Source organism: Centrocercus urophasianus, unplaced genomic scaffold (assembly GCF_019232065.1).
Source record: "Centrocercus urophasianus isolate 14NV4802_14NV808 unplaced genomic scaffold, USGS_Curo_1.0 seq_11, whole genome shotgun sequence".
In the NCBI taxonomy this organism is placed as follows: domain Eukaryota; kingdom Metazoa; phylum Chordata; class Aves; order Galliformes; family Phasianidae; genus Centrocercus; species Centrocercus urophasianus.
Window position 1 is genome coordinate 41,293,995 of NW_024884253.1, and position 25,995 is coordinate 41,319,989.

The 25,995-nt window shown below is 37.0% G+C and overlaps 1 protein-coding gene across 1 annotated transcript in view; it reads left to right on the forward strand.

The window, feature by feature from the left end:
• The first annotated feature begins 24 nt into the window (after positions 1-24).
• Positions 25-25,995, forward strand: part of TRAPPC8 (trafficking protein particle complex subunit 8) — a 49,590-nt gene continuing 23,619 nt past the window's right edge. Inside the window, exons 1-14 of the mRNA XM_042836118.1 lie at positions 25-268; positions 6,105-6,289; positions 11,875-11,964; positions 13,298-13,472; positions 13,857-14,010; positions 15,370-15,457; positions 16,057-16,304; positions 17,818-17,933; positions 18,917-19,067; positions 20,216-20,316; positions 21,190-21,295; positions 22,584-22,715; positions 23,853-24,077; positions 25,842-25,950. Coding sequence (XP_042692052.1) covers positions 102-268; positions 6,105-6,289; positions 11,875-11,964; positions 13,298-13,472; positions 13,857-14,010; positions 15,370-15,457; positions 16,057-16,304; positions 17,818-17,933; positions 18,917-19,067; positions 20,216-20,316; positions 21,190-21,295; positions 22,584-22,715; positions 23,853-24,077; positions 25,842-25,950 — 2,047 coding nt within the window. The 5' untranslated portion in view covers positions 25-101. The remainder of the gene's footprint in view (positions 269-6,104; positions 6,290-11,874; positions 11,965-13,297; positions 13,473-13,856; positions 14,011-15,369; positions 15,458-16,056; positions 16,305-17,817; positions 17,934-18,916; positions 19,068-20,215; positions 20,317-21,189; positions 21,296-22,583; positions 22,716-23,852; positions 24,078-25,841; positions 25,951-25,995) is intronic.

Consider the following 25,995-nt stretch of genomic DNA (forward strand, 5'->3'; position numbering starts at 1 on the left):
CCGCCTGCTGAGCGTTCGACCGGCTGCGGCCTCGGCAGGAGAAGCGGAGCTCGGCGGAACGAGGTGACGGGTCCTGCTTGGGCTCCCCGACGGCGGCGGCGATGGCACAGTGCGTGCAGTCGGTGCAGGAGTTCATCCAGGACTCGTTCGTGCCCTTGGTGGCCGCGTTGTGCAGCGAGGAGGCGGAGCGGCTGACCCGCAGGAACAACCTGAGCTTCGCCGAGCTGGTGAAGCCCTTCTGCCGCCTCACCTCGGAAGGTCGGTGCCGGCCGTGGGGGTGGGGAAGTCGCCGCCGCTCCCTTCCTCCCGCGGGGGCGAGGGGCAGGGCGGGGAGGAGCAGCCTTACTCCGGGGCTACCGGCGCGGGGCCCGGGCGTCCCGGGCTGGCCGGGTTGCCCTTTGGCTGGGCTGCTTCCATTTGTTGGGCTTTTTTTTTTTTTTCTTTTTGCTCTGTGTAACCTTGGAAGTCAGGCTGTTCTTGGAGGCATGGCAAAAGGCGGCAGGGTCGAGGGAAAAGGTATCTTTAAAGCGTGTTCGTCCGAGTTGCTGTCTGCCTTATGTTTGGAGAGGGTGCTCTGGCTGTGTGCCTTCTTGCTACCCAGCTTCGGAAAGCGTGGCTGGTCTTGCAGCTGAAGTCACAACCAGCATTCTGGAAGGAGTTTACACGGGTAGATAGTGGTAGGACAGGGGGAAACGGTTTAAAACTAAAGGGAGGGAGATTTAGAGTAGATGCTGGTGGGGAAGCTCTTTACTGAGAGAATGGTGAGATGCTGCTGGGATGGGTTACTCAGGGAGACTGTGGATGCCCTATCTCTAGAAGTGTTTAAGGCCAGGTTGGGTGGGCCCTGGGTAGTTAGTCTAGTATTTGATCTAGCAGCTGACAGCCCTGCCAAGAGGCAAGGGAGCTGGAACTTAATGACCCTTGGAGTCCTTTCCAACTCAAGCCATTCTATGATTCTTTCACCTCTTGTTTTGTCATATGTACTTCTTTGTTGATGCTCCTGTGAGTGGGGGCTGTGCAGGCAGAAGGGGAGAACTGAACTGGTTATATGTCATAGATAAAAACAGCTGTATAGAATTCCAGTAAAACTAGGAATTGACCGTTTCAAAGAAAAAGAATCAGGTTCTTTAATATGTAAAACAGGTATTAACTTAATCTAATCTATGCTTTTCAGTCCATTCTTTATCAGAAAAGAACTGCAGAACTGCTCGTCAGTGTAGCAGTGCGGTGGCTTTTGTCGTATTAGGTTTTTGGCAGACACTTAGCTCAGAGAGACTTCAGCTTTGTGTCTTGTGTTGAGAAAACAGAGCAAGAAGATGAGGCTTGTGCTGTCTCTGAAGCTAGGTGTTTTGTGTTGTTGTTTAAGTGAATAGCAACAACTTGAAAGCCAGTATATGTGAAAGTTTACCTTTATTTTCTGGCAAGCCTAGAAATCATAATAGTCATATTTGAGCATTACTTCACTATGATTTTTTTTGTCTTTTCATAATTTTTTTTTTTTTTTTTTTTAAGTAGGGAGCATATAAACAGAAATGGGAACAGCTGTTTATGAGGGTGGATAGTGATAGACAAGGGGGAGTGGTTTTAATCTGAGACAGGGGAGGTTTAGATTAGATATTAGGAGTAAGTTTTTCACACAGAGGGCGGTGATGCACTGGAACAGGTTGTCCAAGGAGGCTGTGGATGCCCCATCCTTGGAGGCATTCAAGGGATGTGGCTCTGGGCAGCCTGCTCTGGTGATTGGTGACCCTGCACATAGCAGGGGGTTGAAACCAGGTGATCATTGTGGTCCTTTTTAACCCAGGCCATTCTATGGTTCTATGATCTTAGCACTCCTGAGCTATGTGGAATGCAGCACAGATTAAATAAAAACAAGACCACAAAGGCAGAAGATCAGAGCCTTGAAGTTTTGAAGTTCCTAATATTATTAAACATCTGTTTTGGTTCCTTGATAAAAAGTAGAAGATAAAACGAGGCATACTGCTCAAAGTGAAGCAATCATTCTGAAGGACTTTCAGTTTTCTTGTTGCTCAGTTGTAACTATTTTTGTTCTGACTACTGTAGCAGTTAAGGAACTTTCAAATCTCATTCATCCACGGTATTTCGGTGTAAGTGTAGATCCCTATGCCATATCAGTGCCTATAAACTGAACCGTTGTTCCTCCTATTTTTACTCTCTAAGGAGTTGGTTATGGATAAAGTTTAAATTCCCTCCATGTGCTGTAAGACTTTGATCTTGTTAGTTGGTATACTGGTAATGCTTTTCTGTATTCCTCTGAAAGCTTGCGTAGGAAAGCTCTACTATTTAAATTTTATTAACTCATAACTTGATATTTCTGTGATAGGTATTCTGTAGGTTCTATAGAGTAGTTGTATAAACAAACAAACATGCTTGTTTTTATCTAAATCACTGTGATCCAGTTTTCATTTCTTAAGCACAGGTGTGAGATTGTCAGGAGGAACGTTTGGGAAAAGACATCCTTACTGTTCTCTCTAAGCTACCAAACTGATTGTGAAAAGTACCCTTCTGAAGGCCTGACCCAGGCTGGGAGGACTGATACGCTGAAGTGGTTGCAGTGAGGTTTGTGACCACCGTACTATATGTGCTGTCACAGTGTTCAGCACACTGCTGGCTGGATTGCAGTTACTCACTCCAAGTCTGCCTTTTTCTGCCAGCTTCATGGGAAATGCATTGCTGTGTGCAGTAAGCAGCTTCTCATGGTGGAAGCTGGTATGCATGTGAGGGTAGGCAGATTGGTAATAAGTACTTTTTCTTCAGACAGAGAACTAGTTAAGTGCAGTAAAATTGTTGTAGAGTTTGTACAGTAGTAAATAGTTTCACTTATCTTGCAAATACAAGGATGTAAGTGACAGGAAAGTGTGCCTGTTGCAGTCTGCACAATCACTGTTGTATGAATTCTGCTAACCGTATCCCATATATGAGATTCTGGTAAAGTTTTTTGTATTGCTATGTGATAGTAGGTTTGGCCAGCCATTAGCATTTTTCCATGGTGCTTTTCATTGCCAATTGAGAGAGAGGGAGGGAGGGAGAGAGGGAGGCAGAGGCAACGTATAGCATAGCAGATTGTGTGCATGTGCACCTGCCTCCAATGACTGTTTTACTATTTATGATTGTTTTGCTGACTTCAGTTTTGAGCACTAATTTTCTTAATAGGGAAGGAAATAGGGTGTAGTTTTCTTATTAGTACTTATTTCTTTACCTGGTGATGACTTCACTGAATTTGTAATATAAGCTTTTGTATTCATGCACGTCATTAGTGCACTGATGTTGGTTCTTGAACTCTTCTGTTAATTGAGAAGGTCCTTCACTGGTTTGCTTCTGTGTTCTTAGTTCAGTTACAGTATAGATTCTTCTCTGTAGTCTGGGGTTTCTGTAGTTTACCAAAGACTGCATGTTCATCAGTGCTCTCCCTTAGAGAAAGTCCTGCTCTATGTTCAGAATAGTTGTTCGTCAAAACAAAGCTGGACTTTCTGCTGTGCACTCGTTGCTCATTCTTCAAACATTAAGAGAGATGAAGGCACAGACTGCTGCTTGGCTCTTCAGGTGGTATTGAACCATTTGCTTCTTGCTGTTGCTGAGCCCAAGGAGATCTGCTAATTTCAAACAGAAGCCCACAAACATACAAGATAGATGCAGTGGCCCTCTGTGCTAAGTACTGGTCAGTACTAATTGACTGATGAACTTCTGCCCCTAAATGACTTGATGGGTTGCAAGGATATTTTTGGCTACATCAACATAAGCAAGTAATGATGTCAGGGAATCCTGAGTGCAAGTTAAGAGTGCTTCTAAGTGTAGTAGTATAGATGTTCATAATTAAACTACTCTTGTTATTGAATGATAAATAATTAAAAAATTACATATTGAGAGAGCAACTTCATTTTTCCAGTTAAATTTTGACTTCAGACAAAAACAAAATCCCAAGCTTTCTTTCTTGAAAGTAATAAAGGCTGTTACAAGGTGTATTGTAGATTTTATACCTTCATACTTATTCTCAAAGCAGCAGTATTTTTTTTTAACTGCCATGTTTGTTGGTGATGGTTGCTATTGAATTTAACAAACACATTTTGTGTAGGCAAGTTTTGTTTAACATAGCACCTTTTTTTTTTTTTTTTTTTTTTTTTATGGTGCTCTAAAAATGTTATGTGAATTAATGCTGTCTTGGTGGAAGTAGTAGTATGTAGCTGAAGGAACAGGTGTCCTTTCAAGATAGCTGTGGTTACTTTTTAGCCAAATCATTTTTTTGCCCTTGAAGTGTAAGGGGGGAACTTCTCATAGCTGTCTGATTCTAAGCTTTAAATAAGGAAGTGTAGGGGGAAGGCTGTTTATTTGGTGAGCTTAGTTTGATGTTAAAATTCTTTTAGTGAGCATTTTAGCCAGTGCTTGAGTTTTCTCGACTTCTGATAGGAAAGATATTCTAGTGCACATTATTACCTTGGACAAAAGATTATCTGAGATCTCATTATATATTTCCTTCAGTAGTCCACAATCTATTGTAATAGATTGTAATATTATAGATACAATATTGTAATAGATTTTTATTAGGGATTAAGGCAAGAATTCTGAATGTCCAGTTATGTTCTTCCTGGTAGTGCTTAGGGTTGCACGTATGCCAAAAGACTCATCTATATCTTGTATGTGCATTTCTGTGTTTCCCATGTTTATGGCTGTAGGAAGGACAGCAGGGATGAGCTTTCTTATAGCTACACTGGTAAAGACAAATTGGTCTCTTAGTTCTGTGTCCCTGCTGGTTCCTCTTGCTTTCAATCTTTTCAGCAATCATGTGGCTGTAGTGTTAGTAATTTGAGGATTAATAATTCATCTATCTGATATGATGGGGGAGGGGGAAGAGGAAAGTACAATTCTACAAATGGAGCTTTGCGTTTACAAATTATATGAAGCTCAATTATTGCTTCTGGTAAAATGTAGTGCTATCTGTAAGATAGAGGAGAGATTGCAGCCTGGTCATTTTTCTAGAAGGAATGAATAAGCTAGACCTTAAACTGGAAGGTGGACCAATACAGATAAGTGTAAAGACTAACTTTCTTGTGAAGGGTTTTCTTGCTTTTCAGGACACTGACAGGTCTTCTGATGCCCACTCCCATGCCCTCCGCTTACTAAACCAAATAAACAATAACTAAAAAAAGCAGACAAACAAACAAACAAAAAACAGGAAACCACAAAACAAAAGCAGGGACGTGGGGATTAAAAGTAATTTCATATTATTAGAGGAAGAAAGTGTGATCTCTACTTGTGATAGTTTAGCTTTTATTGTATGGAAAACAAAGGAAAGTACATACATGCATTTGTGTGCCATTTCAACATTAACCTTCTATGAAATATTCTTGTTTGATAATCAACTTTGTTGAACTTTTACTTGTCCTCTAGGCTTGGTACTAGAATTCAGATGCTTGTTTCCTGTGGATTTGGGACGATTTCTTTCACAATGTTCTCTGCCTGGTGGATTTCTTAGAGAAGTACCTCTTAAAAAGAGGACATCATTTTGGGGATAAGTAACACAAAGCCCAGGCAGCATAAACCATGGTGTGATGTTAACATAAGGCTCATTTTAATAGTGAATCCACTTATCTTTTGGAGTACTTTTATTGGCAAGCATCTACTTAATTTTCTCTAGACAGGCAGTCTCTCTGAACTAACTTAAACACTTGTCATTTGTTTGTGGTTCTTGCACAAATGTTGTATCTGTGGACGCTTTCCCTGTGCTGTTTTTGTGGCTGCATGCAGCAATCCACTGTTGCGTGCAGGCTTCTGTGTAATTTGGAAACCAATATTTAAAGTTCATATCATTTCCTTCTGGAAGGCTTCTGAACTAAGCTCTGCTTACCTTTTTCAGTTCGTCTAAATGAACTTGATGTTGAGCATTAAGTAACTTTTTCCTTCTCCCGAATCCCTACTTCATTCTTTGGCGCTTAGTTATTATGGACTGAGATATTAAATTGGTAGTGAAGTTCAATGGAGAAACCTTGAAGAAAGTTTGCTGGAGAAATGCTAATTTATGTTAACTATTGTAACAACTGTACTCTTTTTTTTTTTTTTTTTTTTTTTTTTTTTTAGTTTAAAATGAGAGATCCAAATAATCAGCTTCACGTAATTAAAAATCTGAAGATTGCTGTCAACAACATTATTACTCAGCCACCTCAGCATGGTGCCATTAGAAAGCTTCTGAATGATGTTGTGTCTATCAGTCAGCCTGCTGAAGGACTAGTAGCTAACGTAATCACAGCTGGAGATTATGATCTCAACATTAGCGGTAAGTAATGATGTTGTATTTTTCTGTAATTCAAATTAATTTGTACTGTAAGGTTTCTAATCTTGCTATCAAGTTTGTAGCATACATTAAAGTTGCTTTCAGAATTGATCAGTTTGATAATTGCAGCTTTCAGTATAAAAATTGACTCGGGTAGCTTTGTTTTTATACACTTCAAAAGAATAGTTGAATGCAATTAGTAATTCCTAGGTTAAATTTGTTTCCTGGTGTTGTAGTTCTTGAACTTCTGTTTAAAAAAAAAAAAAAGTTATGCTATAGAAAACGATCTCAATTTGGTTTTCTAATTAGCTTAACAGATTAGAGGATTTTTTTTTTTTTTTTTTTTTTTTTTGACAAATCTGCAATACTTACCTGTTACCTTGGGTTGGATGAATACCAACAAGGTTATTACTAATGTATGGGCTTACTTTGAAGTGAGACCTCCGGCTTATTTTGCTGGTCCCCTCCTGCTTAATGCTTACAGTTCATAAAGTCGTCATGAACAATTGATGGATAAAGAAGTTTTGAGGAAAAATGAGCAAATTTTTTGCCTCAATGTCAGAATGATCAGAAGAATGGTTTAGCAATGTTTTTTTTTTCCCTAATCTCCAAGGGTAAGACATAGTGAATAACAGCAATTGAGATCTGATCTTGAGAGCTGAGAAGATTAAACTCCTCCCAATTTAAATCCTAATCCATTAAAGCCTTTGAGTACATACTTAATTCAAAGCATGTATGCACTGCCCTATTTAAATATAAGTCATTTGCTGTACATAGTTTGGCTTACTTGTGCATAGTTAGGCGTGCAGTGAGGAAGTTGAGTCTGTTACAGGAAAAGACAGAGTTTTCATACTTTCTTTTTAACAGCAAATTCATGAAGATTAGTAGCTGATACTGTATTTTTTAATGTTGATAATGAAAAAATGCATAATTCTACAATTTCAATTCCTAATGTGAGAAGCTACATCTTCAACTTGATTTGATGTATCAATAGTAAGACTTGGCTCTGAAAACTCTCTTATTTTTGAGAGCTGTTTTCTAGTTTCCATGCCTCCTTATCTGAGAAGTTGGGTTATTTGCTTGCTGCTTTAATTTGAAAATCTTTGTCTGTTTGAGTTCTGGAGACTGGAAGACTCCCAGGAAAGCAAAATTGTTTTAGTGCAGGGAATGTGTCTTAATATTTCTGTTTAGCCTCGGTTTTAAAGCAGGGGGAGAGAATGATTGTGACTTTGTCATGCCATTCTTTGTAGTGTTGGAGGAAAATATCTTTCCGTTTGTTTTCCATATCACACCTGAGGCTCCAGTAAATAATTCTCACATATTGTCTCTCAATCGTTAGGTTCTTATTTCCATTCACAGAATCACCGAGGTTGGAAAAGATCTTCAAGATCATCCAGTCCAACCATCCACCTACCACCAATAGTTCTCACTAAACCATGTCCCTCAACACAAAATCCAGATGTTCCTTGAACACCTCCAGGGTCGGTGACTGCACCAGCTCTCTGGGAAGCCCATTCCAGTGCCTGACCACCCTCAGAAAAATTTTTCCTGATGTCCAGCCTAAATCTCCCCCGGCACAGCTTGAAGCAGGCAGCCAAACCTTTTAACTGTATTATCACAAGCTGAGAGATCTCAGAAATTGGTGCCTTAGTCCTACTAGAAAGGTACAATTGTATTTACATATAACTATTTCACATTGTGAAATGTGCAGAAGCCTGAAATGTTCATGACTTAAATTATCTGGAATTAAATGTCTGTCCCTGATGGTCCTGAATAGATTATATAGATAGATTCTTATATATAGATTTTTCTCCTTCATGCTACCAGAGCGTAAAAGCCAATAGCGTGTTTGAACCTGACCTATTTTAGTGTAATAATGCCATGTTTTTTCTATCAGATCGCTCAGTTAAAGCTAGTGTTCCTTGGTACAATAATTGGAAAGAGACTTTCATGGAACTGAACACATCCACGGTTTATTCAGGTATCTTTTGTGGTTGGTGCCAAATTGCCCTTTATATTCCTTTCTCTATGTGCTCCATCCACCTCTTCTTACCATCTTCTACAACTGTTTAGCACTTGCTGTAGATGTGTGTTCCTCCATTTTTTCCCTAAAATAAATGAATTTGAAGTGCTGGTGGTGGTTGATTAACTTTTCTCTAAACTGAATTTCTGCTGCTGTTAACCTAAATCATTTGGCCTTTCCATAGAGTCCTATGAGTGTGTAGTGGTGTGGCGAGGGAAGTGATTTGAAGCTGTAAAAGCACTGCCTTGTTTGGTCCTATGGAAATTTATACAGTCACTGTTCTGTATTTCAAACATGTTTTCCTGCTTCTCCATAGATTTTTTTTCTTTTTTTTCCCCCCCTCTTACTGGGTAGAGGTGCTTTGCAAACTGAAACTGAACTATGAACTGTACCAGAGCATATCTCTCTATGTTGACATTCTTTCTAGTGTAAGACTTCCTTTAAAAAACAAAAAGCTTTGTGGCACATCTGTAAGACTTGTTTCTACCAAAATGCATTGGCTATTGACCTCTGAACCTAAGCAAAGCTTGATGTTTTGATCTATAAAATGGCCAGATTTTGGTGTTTTTCAGTTTTAAATAGACGTAAGTCTTATGCCTTTGGTTAGTAATATCTATTGTTTCAAAAGTGTCTTATTGATGTGCTGCCGAATACTTTCTAAATGTGCTAGGATACTGGTATCCATCAAATTCATATTGTTTTGTGAAGTAACAAAAAAAAAAAAAAAAAAAAAAAAAAACAAAAAAAAAACCAAACAAAAAAACCCTTAAAAAACAAAAAAAAAAATGCTTCTTCTAATGAAGTAGACTTCTTAGTCTTAAGCTGGTATTTATGAACAGAAAGTACCTTTCTTTTGTTCTTAACAGGTCTGAACAAATTAGCAGGGTACTTAAATTTCAGCTCCTCTTGTTTAACCTCCTGTAAACATATACTGGAAAACTGAAAAGCATACAGACCTGTGTTCCTGAATGGCAGTGTTGCTGTGCGTTGCTGTAATGTTAAATAATACGAAGTTTTTCCTCTAATACTGTTTTTATTTTCAGTAGGGTGCATGTTTATTTAAATATCTTATATAAGTAGTTACAGCCCTGAGTGAATACTGTTTAAGTTTATTGTAGGTATGTTGAGGGAATTCAGTTACATTTATTAGGCTGAATTTGAAAGGGTGAGAAATAGATGTAGTGCATTCCTGTTTGTGGATCTGTCAGATTTCTTAAACTTCTGTGCTTGAATTCAACAAAAAGACTGAAATTAGAGCTTGAAATGAAAATGCAGTTAACTTTTGGATTAACTTAAAATATGAGTTGGAAAAGCTGCGGGTGCCCCATCTCTGAAGGCATTCAAGGCCAGGTTGGATGGGGCCCTGGGCAGCTCACGTGGTGGGTGGCAGCCCTGCCTATGGCATGGGGGTGAAACTGGCTGGGCTTTTAAGGTCTCTTCCAACCCAAGGAGTCCTGTGATACTTACATTCTATAATTTTTACCCTAATCACAGAATCATAGAATTGCTGAGGTTGGAAAAGACCTTAAAGATCATCAAGTTGAACCACAACCTGACCATACCACTGTAACTCTTAACAACCCACCACTAAATCATGTCCCTGAGCATCACATCCAAATGGTTTTTAAACATCCAGGGATGGTGATTCAATCACCTGGGGAGCCTATTCCAGTGTTTAACCACTCTTTCTGTAAAGAAGTTTTTCCCGATACCCAACCTAAACTTACCCTGGTGCAACTTGAGGCCATTTCCCCTCATCCTGTCTCCAGTGAGACCAATCCTGCTCTCGCTACAATCAAGTGTTTGAAAAGAGCAATAAGGTTTCCCCTCAGCCTCCTCTTCCCCAGACTAAAAACAGCCCCATTCCTCAGTCATTCCTCATAGGGCACATTTTCAAGCCCTTCACAAGCCTTGTTGCCCTTCTTTGGACCTGCTCCAGCACCTTGATGTCCTGTCTGTACCGAGGTGCCCAAAACTGAACACAGCACTCAAGGTGGGGCCTAGTTTAACTTTGTTTTTTTTGAACTCTCACTACAAGGCTTTATTATACTTCTGAAAAATATGTGTGAGTCACTTTCTCATGGCTTGTTTTAGTAACAAACTATTTTTCTTTATTCAAATACCTGGAAAAAAAAAAAGTGTATATATGTATATTTATGCACACATGAGAGGCTTAGTGAAACCGAAAGCTTTTCTTATACCGTAAATCAAAGAGCAATTAGTTAGAAAGATGATATGTCAGCACTAGAAATTTGCCTTCTATTGATTCACTTGTAATGTGAGATGTACTGAATAGTAGACTGGGTTCAGTTGTAAGATGTGAGTATATCTGATTCTTCTGTGCGTGACGCTGATATAAGATGGCTGGATAATATAAGGTGAAGTAAAAAGCATTAACTTAGTGCACTAGAAGATAATTGCAACATACAAATTGAATTCAGTTTTGTTGAAGTCTGCCAGAAAATTAAAGGTTTGGGAGGTGGCAGGAGGAGGTCAGTTTTAGAGAGTCTTTACCTGAGTTGAATTGAGGAATAGGTATTCTTGGTGCCCTATAAGGAAAACAAATACCTTCAGAAATTAATGTGTTTTTCTGTACCAGCTATTGTTTTCTAATTTGCAGGTAAGTTTACACTGAAAGTTTAGAATCCATTAAAAATTTAAAAATTTACTAGTTTATCTCTAGGGTCTTTTTTTTTTTTTTTTTTTTTGTAATCTTTCATTGTTAAGCCTCTTCTGTGTAGGCGAAGGAGATGCAGAGTTAAGATGACAGTAAAGCAATTCTGAAAGGAGCAAGTATTTCATGGCTGTATTGTTGTAGGAAGAATCAGACAAGTTTCTTAAGTTTATGTTCTTTGAATATCCCAGATATGCTTTGCTTCCCTTAAGCTGATATTCTTAAACATTAAAGTCTCTATTGTAAAAGGGTGTTTATACATGACCGGTTAATATAATAAGGCACCAATGGACAGCGTAGATCTGAACTGCTAGCTTTTTGGATTTCTGCTTGGTCAGCTGACAACTAAACTGTTGCTATTTATTTTAGCCAGGAGAATGGAAGAGGACTGCTGTCAAGCCAAGTCACAACACTTTCAAAAAGCTTCAGAAAAGCTGTCAGGATAGGGCTTTGGTAATTCTTGGTTCTTTTACACAGTTAATTTTTAACTTTGCTTCTCAGTTGTTAACATTCCTACAGTAGGCAAATACAATGATAGAAGAACTTTGTTTTGTTTTTTTTTTTTTTTTAAACTTTCCCAAGTCTCTGTTTTTGGAGGGTGGTAAGGAGTTCTTACACAAACTGAATAGGTGAGCCTAAATACTGAAGAAGTTGGTACTTAAGATGCTGTTCAGTTTCACAGGATTTGATTCAAAGAGTTAATTTTTCCTCCCAGTGTATATTTTGAAATTTCTTTTTCAGATTGTTCTCTTTCTTTATTTGCCATGCAAATTCTGACTGTTTGCAAGTTTTACTTTCAGGTGTAGTATTTCATGTTTCCTTTTTTATAAATGACTAAACTGAAATTTGGCTAAGTAATTACATTTAGTATTACTTTATTGTGTATTTCAGCTACTACTCCTTGGTTTGAGTCTTACAGAGAATGCTTTCTTCAGTCCATGCCTGCATCAGATCATGAGTTCCTAAACCACTATGTTGCGTGTATCCTTTAAGCGTTACACAAATCTGGCTGCAGTAATGCAGGAAACTTTGAAATTTTAGAATTGCTTTTTTGCCACAGTGCTTTGAAATATACCCTTTTTGATATGTCTGAGTATACGGGAAAATTTTGTTAAGAGTTTGGGGTTTTCTTTGTAATAAAATGCACACTTCTTTGTATGTCAAACTGAACTCTAAGCTTACTTACTCATCCTAGAATGCTTTCTGCTATAGCTATTTAGGTATCTGCTGGCTATACCTCAATCACAGCAAAGATCTATGTGCTTGGGATGTACCTGTGGCTTTTCATAGCATTGCTAGCAGATGGAGGGAGGGAGATTAGAAAGGGTATGACCAAAAAAAAAAAAAAACCAACAAAAAAAAACAACCAACAAAACAGACTTTCAGCTGTTTGAGGCAAAAAGAAGTCAGAAAAGATGCCTAAATGTGTTCATAGCATTTTCGTTACCATGACTTAAACCTGACTTGCTTGTCTGCAGGGAAAGTGAAAATATGCAGTGTTTTATGTTGTAGCTGCTGTTAAGCTTTACTTTAAGGATAATGCTGTGGTTTTCGGAACTCTTACTCTGTTTCTAATTAATGAGTAACTCATTACTATGAATCTACTAGGCTGTTTCACTGTGGTGGAATAGATATGTTGGTCGCGTTTGAGAGAATCTTATACAGAATTAATCTGGCAAAAAAAAAAAAAAAGATTCTGACCCTTGACTACTACATTGCACTAACAATTAGACTACAGGTTGCTTTCTGTCATCTTTGATTTAATGTCTTTAGTTTGGTGAACAGATGTGGCAGAGCAGGTTGTTCCTTATTAGTGATAATGGAGTTGCATTAAGGTAAAAATTGGAATGCATCTGCTTTTTATACAGCAGGTGTTGCTATCTTTATGAATGCTGGCTGTTATTATTGCTGAGGTGATACCTTAAGGAAGCTGCATTCTCTTTGAGCATTTGAAAATAAAGTGCACTGGAAGTGAACATCTTTTTTTTTGTACAACAAAACAGGTTTCATGTTTGATCTGGATCTGAAACATTACATAAAAGTATTAGCTGTTGTGTATCAGCTTAAACACGGATTCAGTTTCAAAACTGGAACAAAGTTGTTGTTTCAGTTAAAAATGTTGGCTAAACAACCATCTAAATACTGTTTCTATTGAAATTTAGAAGGAATTCAAGTTAAACGTGCTCTTATGGTAATGTGTTTCGTGGGCATAAGATAAACAGGATGTGTGCAATGTTTATTTTATACATTGCCTATTTTATCATCATTGGCTGTTCTTGAGTTTTTTGGGTTAATGACCTTAACATGAGTTCAGGTATGCTTGTAGTTTCTTCGAGTGAACCAGAGCCTGTGGAGCAATTTCTGAAGCTGTCGCAAGAACAACATCGTATTCAACATAGTAGTGAATACTCTTATCCGAAATGGTTTATACCAAACACACTCAAGTACTATGTGTTATTGCATGATGTAAGCTCAGGAGAAGAGCAAAGGTAGGTGGTCTGCCTTCAGATTTACTATTGAACTAAAATGTGTATGTTTATAAATTGCTGCTGGGATTAGACACGCAACGTTATCTGTTAACCTGTGTGCAGTTATCATGGCAGCCTTCAAGTAGTATTTTTTATCTATTTTTTGTTTTATATAAGATAAAAATAATTAGCTTTGGCTTCTTGAAGTAGAAGGTTTGTTTTCTGGCTTGTCGATTTAGTTCTCAGAGATTGTTGGTTTTATTCTTGTGCCAGGAACCAGTTTAAATACATAAATTTTTATTCTAAATTCTGTGGGTAAATAGTCTAGCGTAGCTTGTGGTAAACACTTCAAATGGAATTGGTTGAATGTCAAGACAGGCTATATGTTACTGTTTCTTTTTTCAGAGCTGACTCCATTTATGAAGAGATGAAGCAGAGGTATGGAACTCAGGGTTGCTATTTGCTGAAAATAAATTCTCGAGTATCTAACAGAGGAACAGATGAGCAGATACCAGACCCTTGGAGCCAGTATCTTCAGAAAAACTCCATTCAGAACCAGGTACTGCAGTGTTTCAAAAACAACTTATAATGTGAATACAAATGCCCATAGGATTGTTTCTTCTGGAAGGCAGGGGAGACCTTATAGCTCTCTGCAATGATCTGAAAGGAGGTTGTGGTGAGGTGGAGGTCGACCTCTTCTCCCACGTAACTAGAGACAGGATGAGAGGGAATAGCCTCAAGATGTGCCAGGGGAGATTCAGGTTGAATGGGAGAAAAAAATCTCTGAAAGCAGTCAGGTGCTGGAACAGAATGCCTCCCCTGGAGGTGTTCAGGAAACATTTAGGTGTTACGCTGAGAGACATGATATGATGTGGAAATATTGGTGGAGGTGGATGGCTGGACTGGGTGGTCTTAGAGGTCTTTTCCAACCTTCATGATTTTATGATTTTTAGTTCAGTTAAATTTTTCTTTAGTTTTATGTATATGTTTCCACAGAATAGGTTGTCAAGCTATGTAAAATTCAGATTTTTTTTTTTTTAACTTGTCCTTGGTGTGAGGATGTAAGGCAAGTCCTCTTCTAAAGAACTGTCCTCAGTGCACCTTAAAGTCACTACCTGACTTCAAGGAGAGACTACCTGAAATAACAGAATGAAAGGAAAATTGAAATAATTCCTGGGGTTGTTTGTGATGGATAGCAGAAGTGTCCATTCGTACCTTCATTTTGATTAATTTCTTCAGTTTCAAAATTCTTGTTTTTCCTGCTGTCCTGTAGTTTGCTACATGGTTCCTTTTATGGTTGTTTCTTGCAGTCAAATCTAGTCTCTCATTTTCAAGAGTGGCAAATGATAGTGTATGCTAGTTCAGATTATTTGTTTCTGTTTGCCATAAAAGTCTGTATTTTTAACTTCAAGACCAAAAATAATCCTTCTGAATTTTCCTTTTACTGGCTTGGCTTTCTAACTGTACACAACTAAAAAATGTGTGAATCATAGTTTCTTACCAAATCTAGCTGGTACTGTCAAAGCCGTACCACATTGTGTTGATTTTTTTATTTTTTATTTTTTTTTTTAAGCTTGTTCAGGAGTTGTTTTAAGGAACATATATTTACTGTTGTAGGCATGACTATGTAAGGGCTCCAGTCAGTTACTGAAGCTGCTTGCTTTAGTTGACAGTGTTGCTATTTTGAGCAAACCAGAAGATACTTGCTTTCTGTTGATTATATCTGTACAATAGTATGGGACCTTAAGGACTCAACAAACTGCTTCAGTGAATATAAATGAACATCTAGCTGAGTGTGCTTTCTTTTCTAGTGAACTTTAAGTTAACAGCTGCTACTTACTGATTTTTTTATTATTTTTTTTTTTTTTGAAGGATGTTCTCACATTCTTAGTCCTAACTTCTTTTTCCCTTCTGGTAGGATTGCTACGAAGACTGTCCTTATACTGTCATTTCAAACAAGAATACTGATCACTTAATATCAGATGGCTTAGATAATGAAATTAAAGGTATTTTTATAACTTCCTTCAAAACTTTACTGTGATAGCTTTTGTAAAGCTGCCTTGCATGCAATAGCAATCATTCTGAGTGGTGGTTGAGTTCGGATGTGCACTTAAGTGTAGTGGTACGTTACAAGAGTTAAACTGTTTGGAACTTCATGAGTAACTTTTTGAAAGTAATTTAATACATTAAGATAAGTGTTTGAAGTCTAGAAGCTTTGTCAAGGTATAGAATAAATGTAAGGTAGTTACTATTTTTTTTTTTTTTTTCTCTATTTTAGCTTATAGACTACAAACATTGCTTTGTATACTGTGATGTAAGTTGCATTTCCTTTTTTCTTTTTGAAGGAAAAGAAAGGCATGTGAAATGAAGGTTTTTAATAGGAATATAGAAGTGATTGGTTCCAGTGTGTCCTGTGTATCAATTGCTGCATTTCCATCTTCTTATGAATGCTTGACTTTGAATTTAATGCTTTCATTGTTTTCTTTGCAGGATTCTGAATAGTGAAAGCACTGAATGAACTGAATGTAATAAAAATGATGTTTAAAACTGCAAATGTGTAAGTCACAATATTTACGAGGGTTTTGATGTTTCAATCTTTTCATAGATGGCCTGTCAAACAACTTCAAGACTCATCCCCTTCAACTGGATCATCCCAGCAGCAGTTTGGATAGCACTGATTATGTGAAGGCTACGACGTCGTTGCAGGAATCAAAGAAATCAAACTCTGGAACGCCTCATGGTGCTTGTTTAACACTCACGGATCATGACCGAATCAGGCAGTTCATACAGGAATTCACATTCAGGGGACTTTTGCCACATATAGAGAAGACAATTCGGCAACTTAATGATCAGGTCAGCATTTAGTCTTGTAATCAAAAGCAACAGTAGTATAACTCCAGCTACCCAACAATCTCTTGTAATATTACTTCCTTGTGCACCTAATTATTCAATTATTTTAGTGAAAGCTGTAAGGAAATTGAAGAGATTCAAGTTTTTGTTTGGTTGGTTTACTTTAAAAACAAACAGCGCACCGCTGAAAAAAAAAAAACGCCTCTACCAACAGAACTTCATTGCAAGGTGGCTTATTGTGAAAGTCTGCCTGAGCTGTTGCAGGGTTATTTCTGTGTTTCTAAAATCTTTATTTCTGCTGGACTACTCTAGTATGAGGACCAAAATGTACTTTTCACTTCAACATTTGAACACACCAACAAAGCAGGGACGTGTTTCTCCATCAGTAATTGTCTCTAGAAAAGCTGCATGCTTTAACTTCCAAGAGAAATGCATGGACATCCTAAATCATGCAATTCTATTCAGGTATCACTAGCTGAGAATTAATTTCTCAAACTATGTTTTTCAGAACTGTGGTACCTTCGAGTCTTTCTTTGGAATTGTAGTATCTTAACTAATGCCATGCCTATGTTAAGGCAAGGACATGCATTAAAATTGTTCTCGTCACAGTAAGATCCTTTCTTTTGTAGGCATTTCACTTCTATTTGGTCTTAAAGGACTGGACCAATCGATTGACTTAAATTAGTACCATCAAATTACTGGATTTAGCAGTTGACTTGTAGGAAAATATCAGCCTGCTAACTGAAATCTCAGTTTTAAATGAGTTGTCTGGTTCTTCTATATTTTACACTGTGAAGCTTGTTGATACTACACAGCTGCTCCGGTTTGAGTTCTGGGATTTTGTTTATGCTGGCTGCTGTCTTACACTGTGGAAGTTTTAGGATGAAATAAAACATAGCAAATGGCCTTACGGGTAGGATTGTAGTAATATATTCCTAATAACTGTAGGAAAAACGTGATGTTAATGTTTAACTTTTTTTTTCATTTTTTTCCATACTTTTTAAAAGGGATGTAGCTTTATTAGACAAGGGAGTGGTAATTCCCTGTTTGCAGTGTGGTGGTAGGTACTTCACATGATGATGGGAATAATGTTCTCTATTGGTAGATATTTAGTGTTGATTTCAGATTAACCAATACCGAAATTTGATACTGTTAGATTCTAGCAAATACATCAAATCATTGCTTTTTTTTCTTGATTGAAATGTTGTAGAATCAAAGAATGGTTTGGGTTGGTAAGAGCCTTTAAGATCGTCTAGATTTGAAGTCATGTCTGAAGTTTACAGCAGCAATAGTGAGTTTCAGACAGCTGAGGTTCATTATGTATGTGAATTGCAGCTTCAATCTGTGTCTGATTCATTCACTCAATGTAGTGTGTTTTTTTTTCTGCTTTCTAAGGGGAAAAAAAAAAAAACACAATTTGGTAGGTTTTAATAAGGCTTGGGTTTGTAATTGAGCTTAACTTATGTTAATATTTCTTTTTGCCATGTAGTACTTGTAATTAATTGTCTCTTTGCAGCTAATATCCAGGAAAGGCTTAAGCCGATCATTGTTTTCTGCTACTAAAAAATGGTTTAGTGGAAGTAAGGTTCCAGAGAAAAGCATAAATGAACTGAAGAATACTTCTGGTTTGCTGTAAGTTGTTTCAGTCATTACCTTTAAATCCAAAAATGGGAATGCTTCTCTTTCTTCTGAGGGAAAGCCTGTAATAATGGTATTCTGCAAAGCAAACTGAAGCAGCAATACTGTAAAAGACTTGGAATGGTCAAGAAGTCAAGAAGTCATAAGTGTTATGCCTGCCTTTGAATGATAAAGGTGTAGCAAGAACTTAAGAGGGATAAGAGAAAATGTTTACTGAGCCATCTTCTATATTTATAATGAGCCTTTCTAAGGTACAAAGTACATATTTTTCAGATTAATACTAATAAATGGGATAATATGGCCTCCCGTAAGATATTTAAAAATCCGTATAAGTATTTTCTGTTGTTTAAGCCAAACACCATGTGATGAGTTGTTCGTGTGGTTATGTGACTTAACCCAGTGGAGTATTGAATACGTTACTTCTGCAGGTGCATTCTAGAGGTAAATTAAGGGGCATATCACACTTCATACAGCTGGTTTTACGCTAAATACATGTCTTAAATTTTGCTAAAGTATTTGTTGAGCCAAACTCAACGTTCCCGAAACTTGAATACAACTTTAAATTTATGTGCTTTGTCTTAAGGCTCACAAGCAAACTATTGTCAGTTTCAAAGACTGTAAAGTTTTATTCTTCCTCCTTTTACAGATTTCTTTAGCTCTAGCAGTTAATAATACTGAGCATTTTCAATGATAACTGCATACTTGTTTTAGAGTTTCATACAAAGGAATGATTTCTTTAAAAGTTAGTGGGATAGCAAATCTTGTTTCACTGCTTTCTTGCTGATTAACGAAGTAACCAGTTAACATGTCAGAAAGGAAGTACCTTTACTAGTCTTGATAAGTTACTTTTGGGTAACATTAATGTTACAATGCTGATCTTATTCCTTGTCTTTAAATAGAAATAAAGATGAGAATAGGGTATATCTTGCTTTCTTTGATGCAATTACAACTTCAAATTTAAATATTTGTATTCATAGGTATCCCCCAGAAGCACCAGAGCTTCAAATCCGGAAAATGGCAGACTTATGCTTTTTGGTGCAACACTATGAACTTGCATATAGCTGTTACCATACAGCAAAAAAGGACTTCTTAAATGATCAGGCAATGCTTTATGCAGCTGGAGCGTTGGTTGGTATTTCATATAACCTAAATGTATTTTCATACTAATCCCTATTATTTGTCTGAAAGTAACAAAGTGCAGTCCCTTCTGTCTACTGTCTATAAAGGTTTTGCTAAACTTGCTGTATCTTCAGCAAGCCTGAAGGTACTCTCAAAACTGATAGCTGCTATTTTATGATGGGAAAAATTGGAGATTTAATTCTTTAAAATGTGAAATACAGAAAGGAGACTATCTGTAATGCAAGCTCCAGGAAAAATAGATCGTATTCTTGAGTTATTAGACAAGAGGCAAGTTTAAGTGGGAAATAATTTTACAGCGCTTCTTTTTAGCAAAACATTGACTTCTTGACAAACACATCTCTCTAACTGGGGTAGTGTTCTTTTTTTTTTTTTTTTTTTATACTGTGTTTTGTGGGATGTTCTTTGAGTTCTGAGAAGCTGTTTTCTGGAACTTCAGCCTGATTAACTCAGATTTAAAATTTTACTTTGTAGATCTATGAAAGCATTCTTTTCACAGTCCTATTTTGAATTAAAACAGTAACATAGAGTGTATTTTTTACAGTACAAAGAGTTGCATTGCATTTTGCTAATCTCAGAAGTTATCTTAATTACTTAATTAATGGCTGATAGAGCTCTTGATAATTAGATTTTGAAACTTAAAATCTTTAACTGCTGTAGAAGAACTTTGCTATTATGTCCCCGTAAGAAAGGAGCTATTAGAGTAGAATAAAACTAAAATTTCCCTGGAAGCAGAAGAATGTAATGTCTTTTAAGAAAACTTGGATGATCCTAATTTTAAAAGAGATGTAATGTTATCAGAAAAATAATTCCTGCAATAGGAAATTGACTCTTGGTCTTACAAAGTAGTGTTTAATCATTGTTTCTTCATACTGTTGTGTGCTGTTGACTGAAAATCTTTTGTAAGTGCATAAGTTGTGCTGCTGTCTGATTAATTCCAAGCAGAGTCATAAATAGACTATTGCTTAAACCTTATATCAGCTATAAAAGTGTATGTGCTCTACACTGTGCTCTACACAGTGTATGTCAGCAATTGGTTAGATATGTTGAGTTAGTAGCTCTTGAAATGTTTCTCAGTATTTTGATATCTGCAATTTGTTGAAAACAACTGTGGTGACTGTGCTGACTTGTCTTTGTAGGAAATGGCAGCAGTATCAGCTTTTCTTCAGCCAGGAGCTCCTAGGCCTTATCCTGCTCATTATATGGAAACAGCAATTCAGACTTACCGAGATATCTGCAAGTACGTTGTTTATTTTTATATTAACCTAACGGAAGATGAAATTCCTGGCGGTTTAGCTTTCTTTCCCTGCACACTGGTAGTGCCAAATAAATCATATCATAAAATCATAGAATAGCTTGGGTTGGAAGGGAACTCGAGGGTCATCAAGCAAGGCTGCCAACCTCCATATCCTAATACTAAATCAGGCTGCCCAGAGCCCCATCCAACCTGGCTTTAAACACTTCCAAGGATGGGGCATCCACAAACTCTTTGGGCAGCCTGTTCCAGCACCTCACCACTCTCTTGGTAAAGAACTTCTCCCTCATATCCAGCATAAATCTTCCCTCTCTCAACTTAAAACAGTTTCACCTTGTCCTGCTGTTATCTAACCTTGAAGGATAGAAGTGAGCTGACTCACTTCCTGTTTATGGACTCCTTTTAGGTACTGAAAGGCTGCAATGAGGTCATCCCACAGCCTTCTCCAGGCTGAACAAGCCCAGCTCCCTAAACCTGTCTTCATAGAGGTGGTACTCCAGCCCTAAAAATAAATCAATCAATCAGAGGTCGATAACCTCTTTGAGTAAGATATGCTAGCTTATCTTGGAAGGAGATGTGTGGTGTTCTTAACGGAGTACTTATTAAACTTATTTCTCGTCTGATTTCTCTTTTGTCAGATCGTTTAGTTGGCTGGGTTATTTTACTTGGCTTTACTCTGTAAACGTAATGCATCCAAAAACACTTCCTGGCTTTGAACTGTAAAAAGAAATAAATGCCCTTCTTTTAGTAGGATGACGAACTTAATGGTACAAGTGTCAATATGTGTTTTGCAGGGGCAAAGTTTTTCATAGTTTCTTTTTGAGAAGTATTTATTAACATTGTTGTTTTCTGCTTCAGGAACATGGTTCTGGCTGAACGCTGTGTACTACTTAGTGCTGAAATCTTAAAAAGTCAGAGCAAGTATTCAGAAGCAGCTGCTCTTCTGATTCGTTTAACCAGCGAGGTAAAACACTAGCTTTTTCCACTTTTTTTCCCCACTCTTGTCTTCCTTCTACGCAAACGCTTCTTGGTGACATTTTAATTCTTGTTCCAGGATACTTGCTATCCAAGATAGCAAATGACCAGGTATAAATTGTTTAAGTAACAAAGCTAAAACTGCAGCTTAATTACTGTGAATCTTTAGAATTTTACTGTGTAGGTGAAAGTTAGCCCGAATGCTTCTGTAGTAGTGATTGGTTTAAAGTAAGTGTGGAAATAGCTCTGAATTGTCCACAAAGGGTCGTCTTATGTTACTACTGGTATTATGTTTGCATTTTTTTCAAGCATCTTCTGTATAGCTTGGAGGAAAGTCTTAACTGGTAGTTGATTCTGGCTTTGTAGCCAGCTGCACCAAGCGTGGTACTTGTGAGACTTTCCCCAGAATTTGTTAAGTTTGGAATAAATTTGCTTAATTCTGTAGGTTATTCTCTTGAGTGTCTTTGTAGCTGTATTTTGGCCCTTCCAACTTAAATTTGGTACCAAAATTTCTAGGTGAGCATATATGTTATTGAAGTAAGGAATTTAAATGCTGCAAGTTGTATGCAGCCATTTTACTACTTAAAATTTTATGTGGTATGCTTGCATTGCTGTTTGGCAGAAGCAAGGGAGATCTTTATAGGATTTTGTAAAGCTGTCTCTTGGTGTATTTGTAGTCCGGACATGTATTTGGAAGTTGTTAACAGTAGACTTAAGTAGATCAGTAGTGATAAGTAGATCCTGTTTGGATTGGTTAGAGTAATATAGCTTTGTCTTGGCATGAGAGGAGAAGGTGGTAATGGTAAGAAGTGTGTTTCCCTATAGGAAGGAATTCTTGTTCTTGTCGTCTAAATTCACTAAGTTACACTTAACGTTTTTTTCCTTAATCCTATTAAACTTACTGTTTGTTTCTAGTATCTGCAGAGGGAAGGGGAAAAGGTAGAATGCTTCAGATTTGGGTTAGAAACTGTGGCGTGAGTAACTGAAGAGGAAGAAAGTTTTGTCTTGCCACTCATAAAGAAGCAGGTTGATAAATCTCCTTTGGGGAAATAGTAGCACATCTGGTTATGACAATGATTGTACCTGTAACAAAGTGAAAAATACTTTTAGTCTTAATTTCTTTTATAAGCATACATACAATGTTCAAATGTAAAATGCTTCTCAATTTTATAGCAGTTACAGCTTTTCTTTTCCTGTTAACATTAGAACAAGACTACAGATATATTTATTTTTATATTTGACTTTGAGGTTAATTCTCTTTTTTTTCTTTTAAATAGGATTCAGATCTTCGTAGTGCGCTTCTGTTAGAACAGGCAGCACATTGCTTTATAAACATGAAAAGTCCCATGGTCAGAAAGTTTGCATTTCATATGATACTGGCTGGCCATAGGTTTAGTAAAGCAGGACAGGTGAGTATTATCTTTCCAGATGGATAATACCAATTTTTTTGTACTTGATCTGAATAGAATGTTATTATGGGAAAAGATGCTTAGCTTCTGGTGTTTTTGTTACAAGTATTGAGCTCAGTAATCATCTAAAAATGATTTCTGCATTAATCTTTTACATCTGTATTTAAAATGATGCTGAAAATCACTGACTTGAAACTTAGTGATGTGTTTTTGATTTCTGGGTTTCAACTTTATACCCGAATAAAAAAAATCTCATACTATATGAAGTAGAATCTCTACTCATGAAATGATTCAGTTGCAGAAATAAGGTTTTGCTAATCCTAATTATAATAAGAACCCTTATTCTAATAACAAAATTTAGCCTGTTTTCCTGGTGTCTTACCTATATGCAGTGGAGAGGTCAATGTGTATGAATAGTTAGTATGCAATAAACTGGCATCTAGTTACAGCTGCTTAGACTCAATTAACAATTAAACCAATGCAAATGGGTTTTACATTCACTCATATTACTGTGTACGCAGCTTTAACTCTGTGATAAACTGAATTTGAACATGTCTTACATGCTTTATATTTGTCTCAGTTGTGTAATGGCCTCTACAGACAACTTGTTTGATTTCTTTTGAGGTTAGTCACTAGAGTTCAGTTCTGAAGTTGTAATCTTGTTTTGCATGTACTGCAGGGCTGTTGCTTAACTTGCTGTGTGTTTTGTCTTATGTGTTTAGTCTTTTTTTGTAAGACAGCAGTTGAATGGAAATGTAAGTTCATTTAGTGAATGAAATGTATTAAATATAGCTAGGTCTTGAAGCTTGGCAGTAGAGCTCTGCAAACTCTAGCAGTCTATTCTAAAGCAACACAGAATGCTTTTTATAAGCGGTCTTCTCTTATTTGTTTTAACTTCCTGCCTGTTACTACTGTTTGAAAACATGAACTTTGTGCAAGGTAGGCACTGTACTGTAGGAGGCAACAGTACTTCTGTGCTTAAGTTAACATTGACCAGACACTGAGGTACAGTTCTGCAAACACTGTGCTTAGCATAGTGTGGTTGGTAAATACTTCTGATGTGCTGTTCAGTCCTCCTGACACTACAATTACAATGTTTGGTTAATAATTTTACTTTTTTTTTTTTTTCTTTTGCAGAAAAAGCATGCCTTACGTTGCTACTGCCAAGCCATGCAGGTTTACAAAGGAAAAGGCTGGTCTCTTGCAGAAGATCATATTAACTTCACTATTGGTCGTCAGTCATTTACACTTCATCAGCTTGATAACGCAGTGTCTGCCTTCAGGCATATTTTGATCAATGATAGTAAACAACCTCCAGCTCAGCAGGGAGCTTTTTTAAGAGAGTATCTCTATGTTTATAAGGTAATATTTTTTCTTTCAATTCCTGGAATGGTCAGCAATTCTGTTTACAGCAGTTCTGTATTATGTCATCAAATGATTTTCTGTCATACCTGCTTTGTGCCAGGGTCATATTTTTTCTCCAGTTGATATGGTTTTTTTTTTGTTTGTTTTTTGTTTTTTTTTTTTTTTTTTTTTTTTTTTTTTTTTTTTTAGATTTTAAAAAACAAACTTGCTGTATCTGATGTGTGCACTAAGTTCATTTCCACTGCAGTACTTGTGTGACTCCTATAATGTTCTTATTCAGTTAATGTTTCATTTTGAGGTTCATTGCTGAATTGCAACTTGTGACAGATCTTCCCTAGAGGAAAGGGGTCTGTTTTATTTTGATCTCTTTATAGAAGATTTAGGGTTTTTTTGATAGTATATCTTTGTTAAAGACTAGATAGATGTGTTACTTGCTGATGCCACTGATAAAATATTTGGTTTTGATTTTTGACAGATCTTGTGGTGCCTGTTTATCCCTTGTTCCTCCCGCATGTAGTTTTAAGCTTCACAACAGTAGCAGGTTTTCTGAATTATGAACTATCTTTCAATTATTTATTACTTAGCGTAATTCTGATTGGTGCTGAAAATTGGGAAAAGTGGTTGTTCTTAAAGCTGCTGCATTTTGATTATTTGCTTAAGGCAAATAATTTCTTATCTACTTTCTCAGTAGATAGGAAAAGCAATTCTTAGTTTTTTTTTTTTTTTTTTTTTTTTTTACAGGTAAACAAATTCATGGGCAGCAGTCTTGCTTTCTTTTTCCTCTAGAAGTGTAGTCTCAGCAGGAGGATGCCACCTTTTTAGTGCATTGATGTGAACTTGGGTGTTTTTTTTTGTTTTTTTTTGTTTTGTTTTGTTTTTTTTTTGATACCTTGAATTTTTACCTGGCAGGCTACAAAATTGTTGCAACTGCTAATAATAACAACCACCTATCCAAAGTACGGGTTTTGGTTACAGACACAGTTGTTTGTCCGTGAACATGCTTTATGGCAGCCCCTTACCAATTAAGCAGCAAGAGATTAGCATGAATATTGCTGTTTTTAAAAAACAAAACAAAACAAAAAACCTGAGTTGAATCCAGCCAACCTCCTCTGGTACTGCAAATTGCTCCCTATCCCTGTTGTAGTAAAATTAATCTATCTTAAACTTAAGTAAGTAATTGAATTAATGTGGAAGTTCATGGGTGATTCTACATTGCAGTGTATGCCATATGCCTTACACGGTATTTAGTAATGATAACTCTATGCAACTTGTAGCCTTGCAGCTACTTTCTTAAACCTTACAAATAGAATTTGTCATGTTTGCTAATTTGTGGTAGACCCTTCTTGAGATTAGCATTTAAAGCCCACAAGTCAGCTGTGCTCAGAGTCTATATAATGGTGGTGGTATAGTGAACATAGCTTTTCCGGTCTTGTGTTAGACAAGCTTCACGTCATTAAGCTTGCAACAGCCATGGATCCACAACATTGATTAGAGTGCTGGATTCAAATCTTTTTTTGTTGTTTTTTTTGGTATGGACTTCTTGAGCTTTAAGATGCTATTGAGAGAAAATGTTATTTAAAGAGTGTCAAGACAAAATGAACTCTCAAAGCAGTTAATATGAAATGATTCAAATAAAAGTATTTTTTGCTTAAACATCAATTGCATAAAACTCAATCTCCTTATCATTCAAATGCTGCCAACGTGCAGCAGGTACATCAGGTACGTATGATGACATGACACTGTTTTCCTCCTTTACTCCAGAATGTAACCCAGCTGTCACCTGATGGTCCTTTACCTCAACTTCCTTTGCCATATATTAACAGCTCAGCAACACGTGTTTTCTTCGGGCATGATCGAAGACCAGCAGAAGGTTAGAAAATTTTGTTAACAACTTTAAATCCCTTATCTGTAGAAG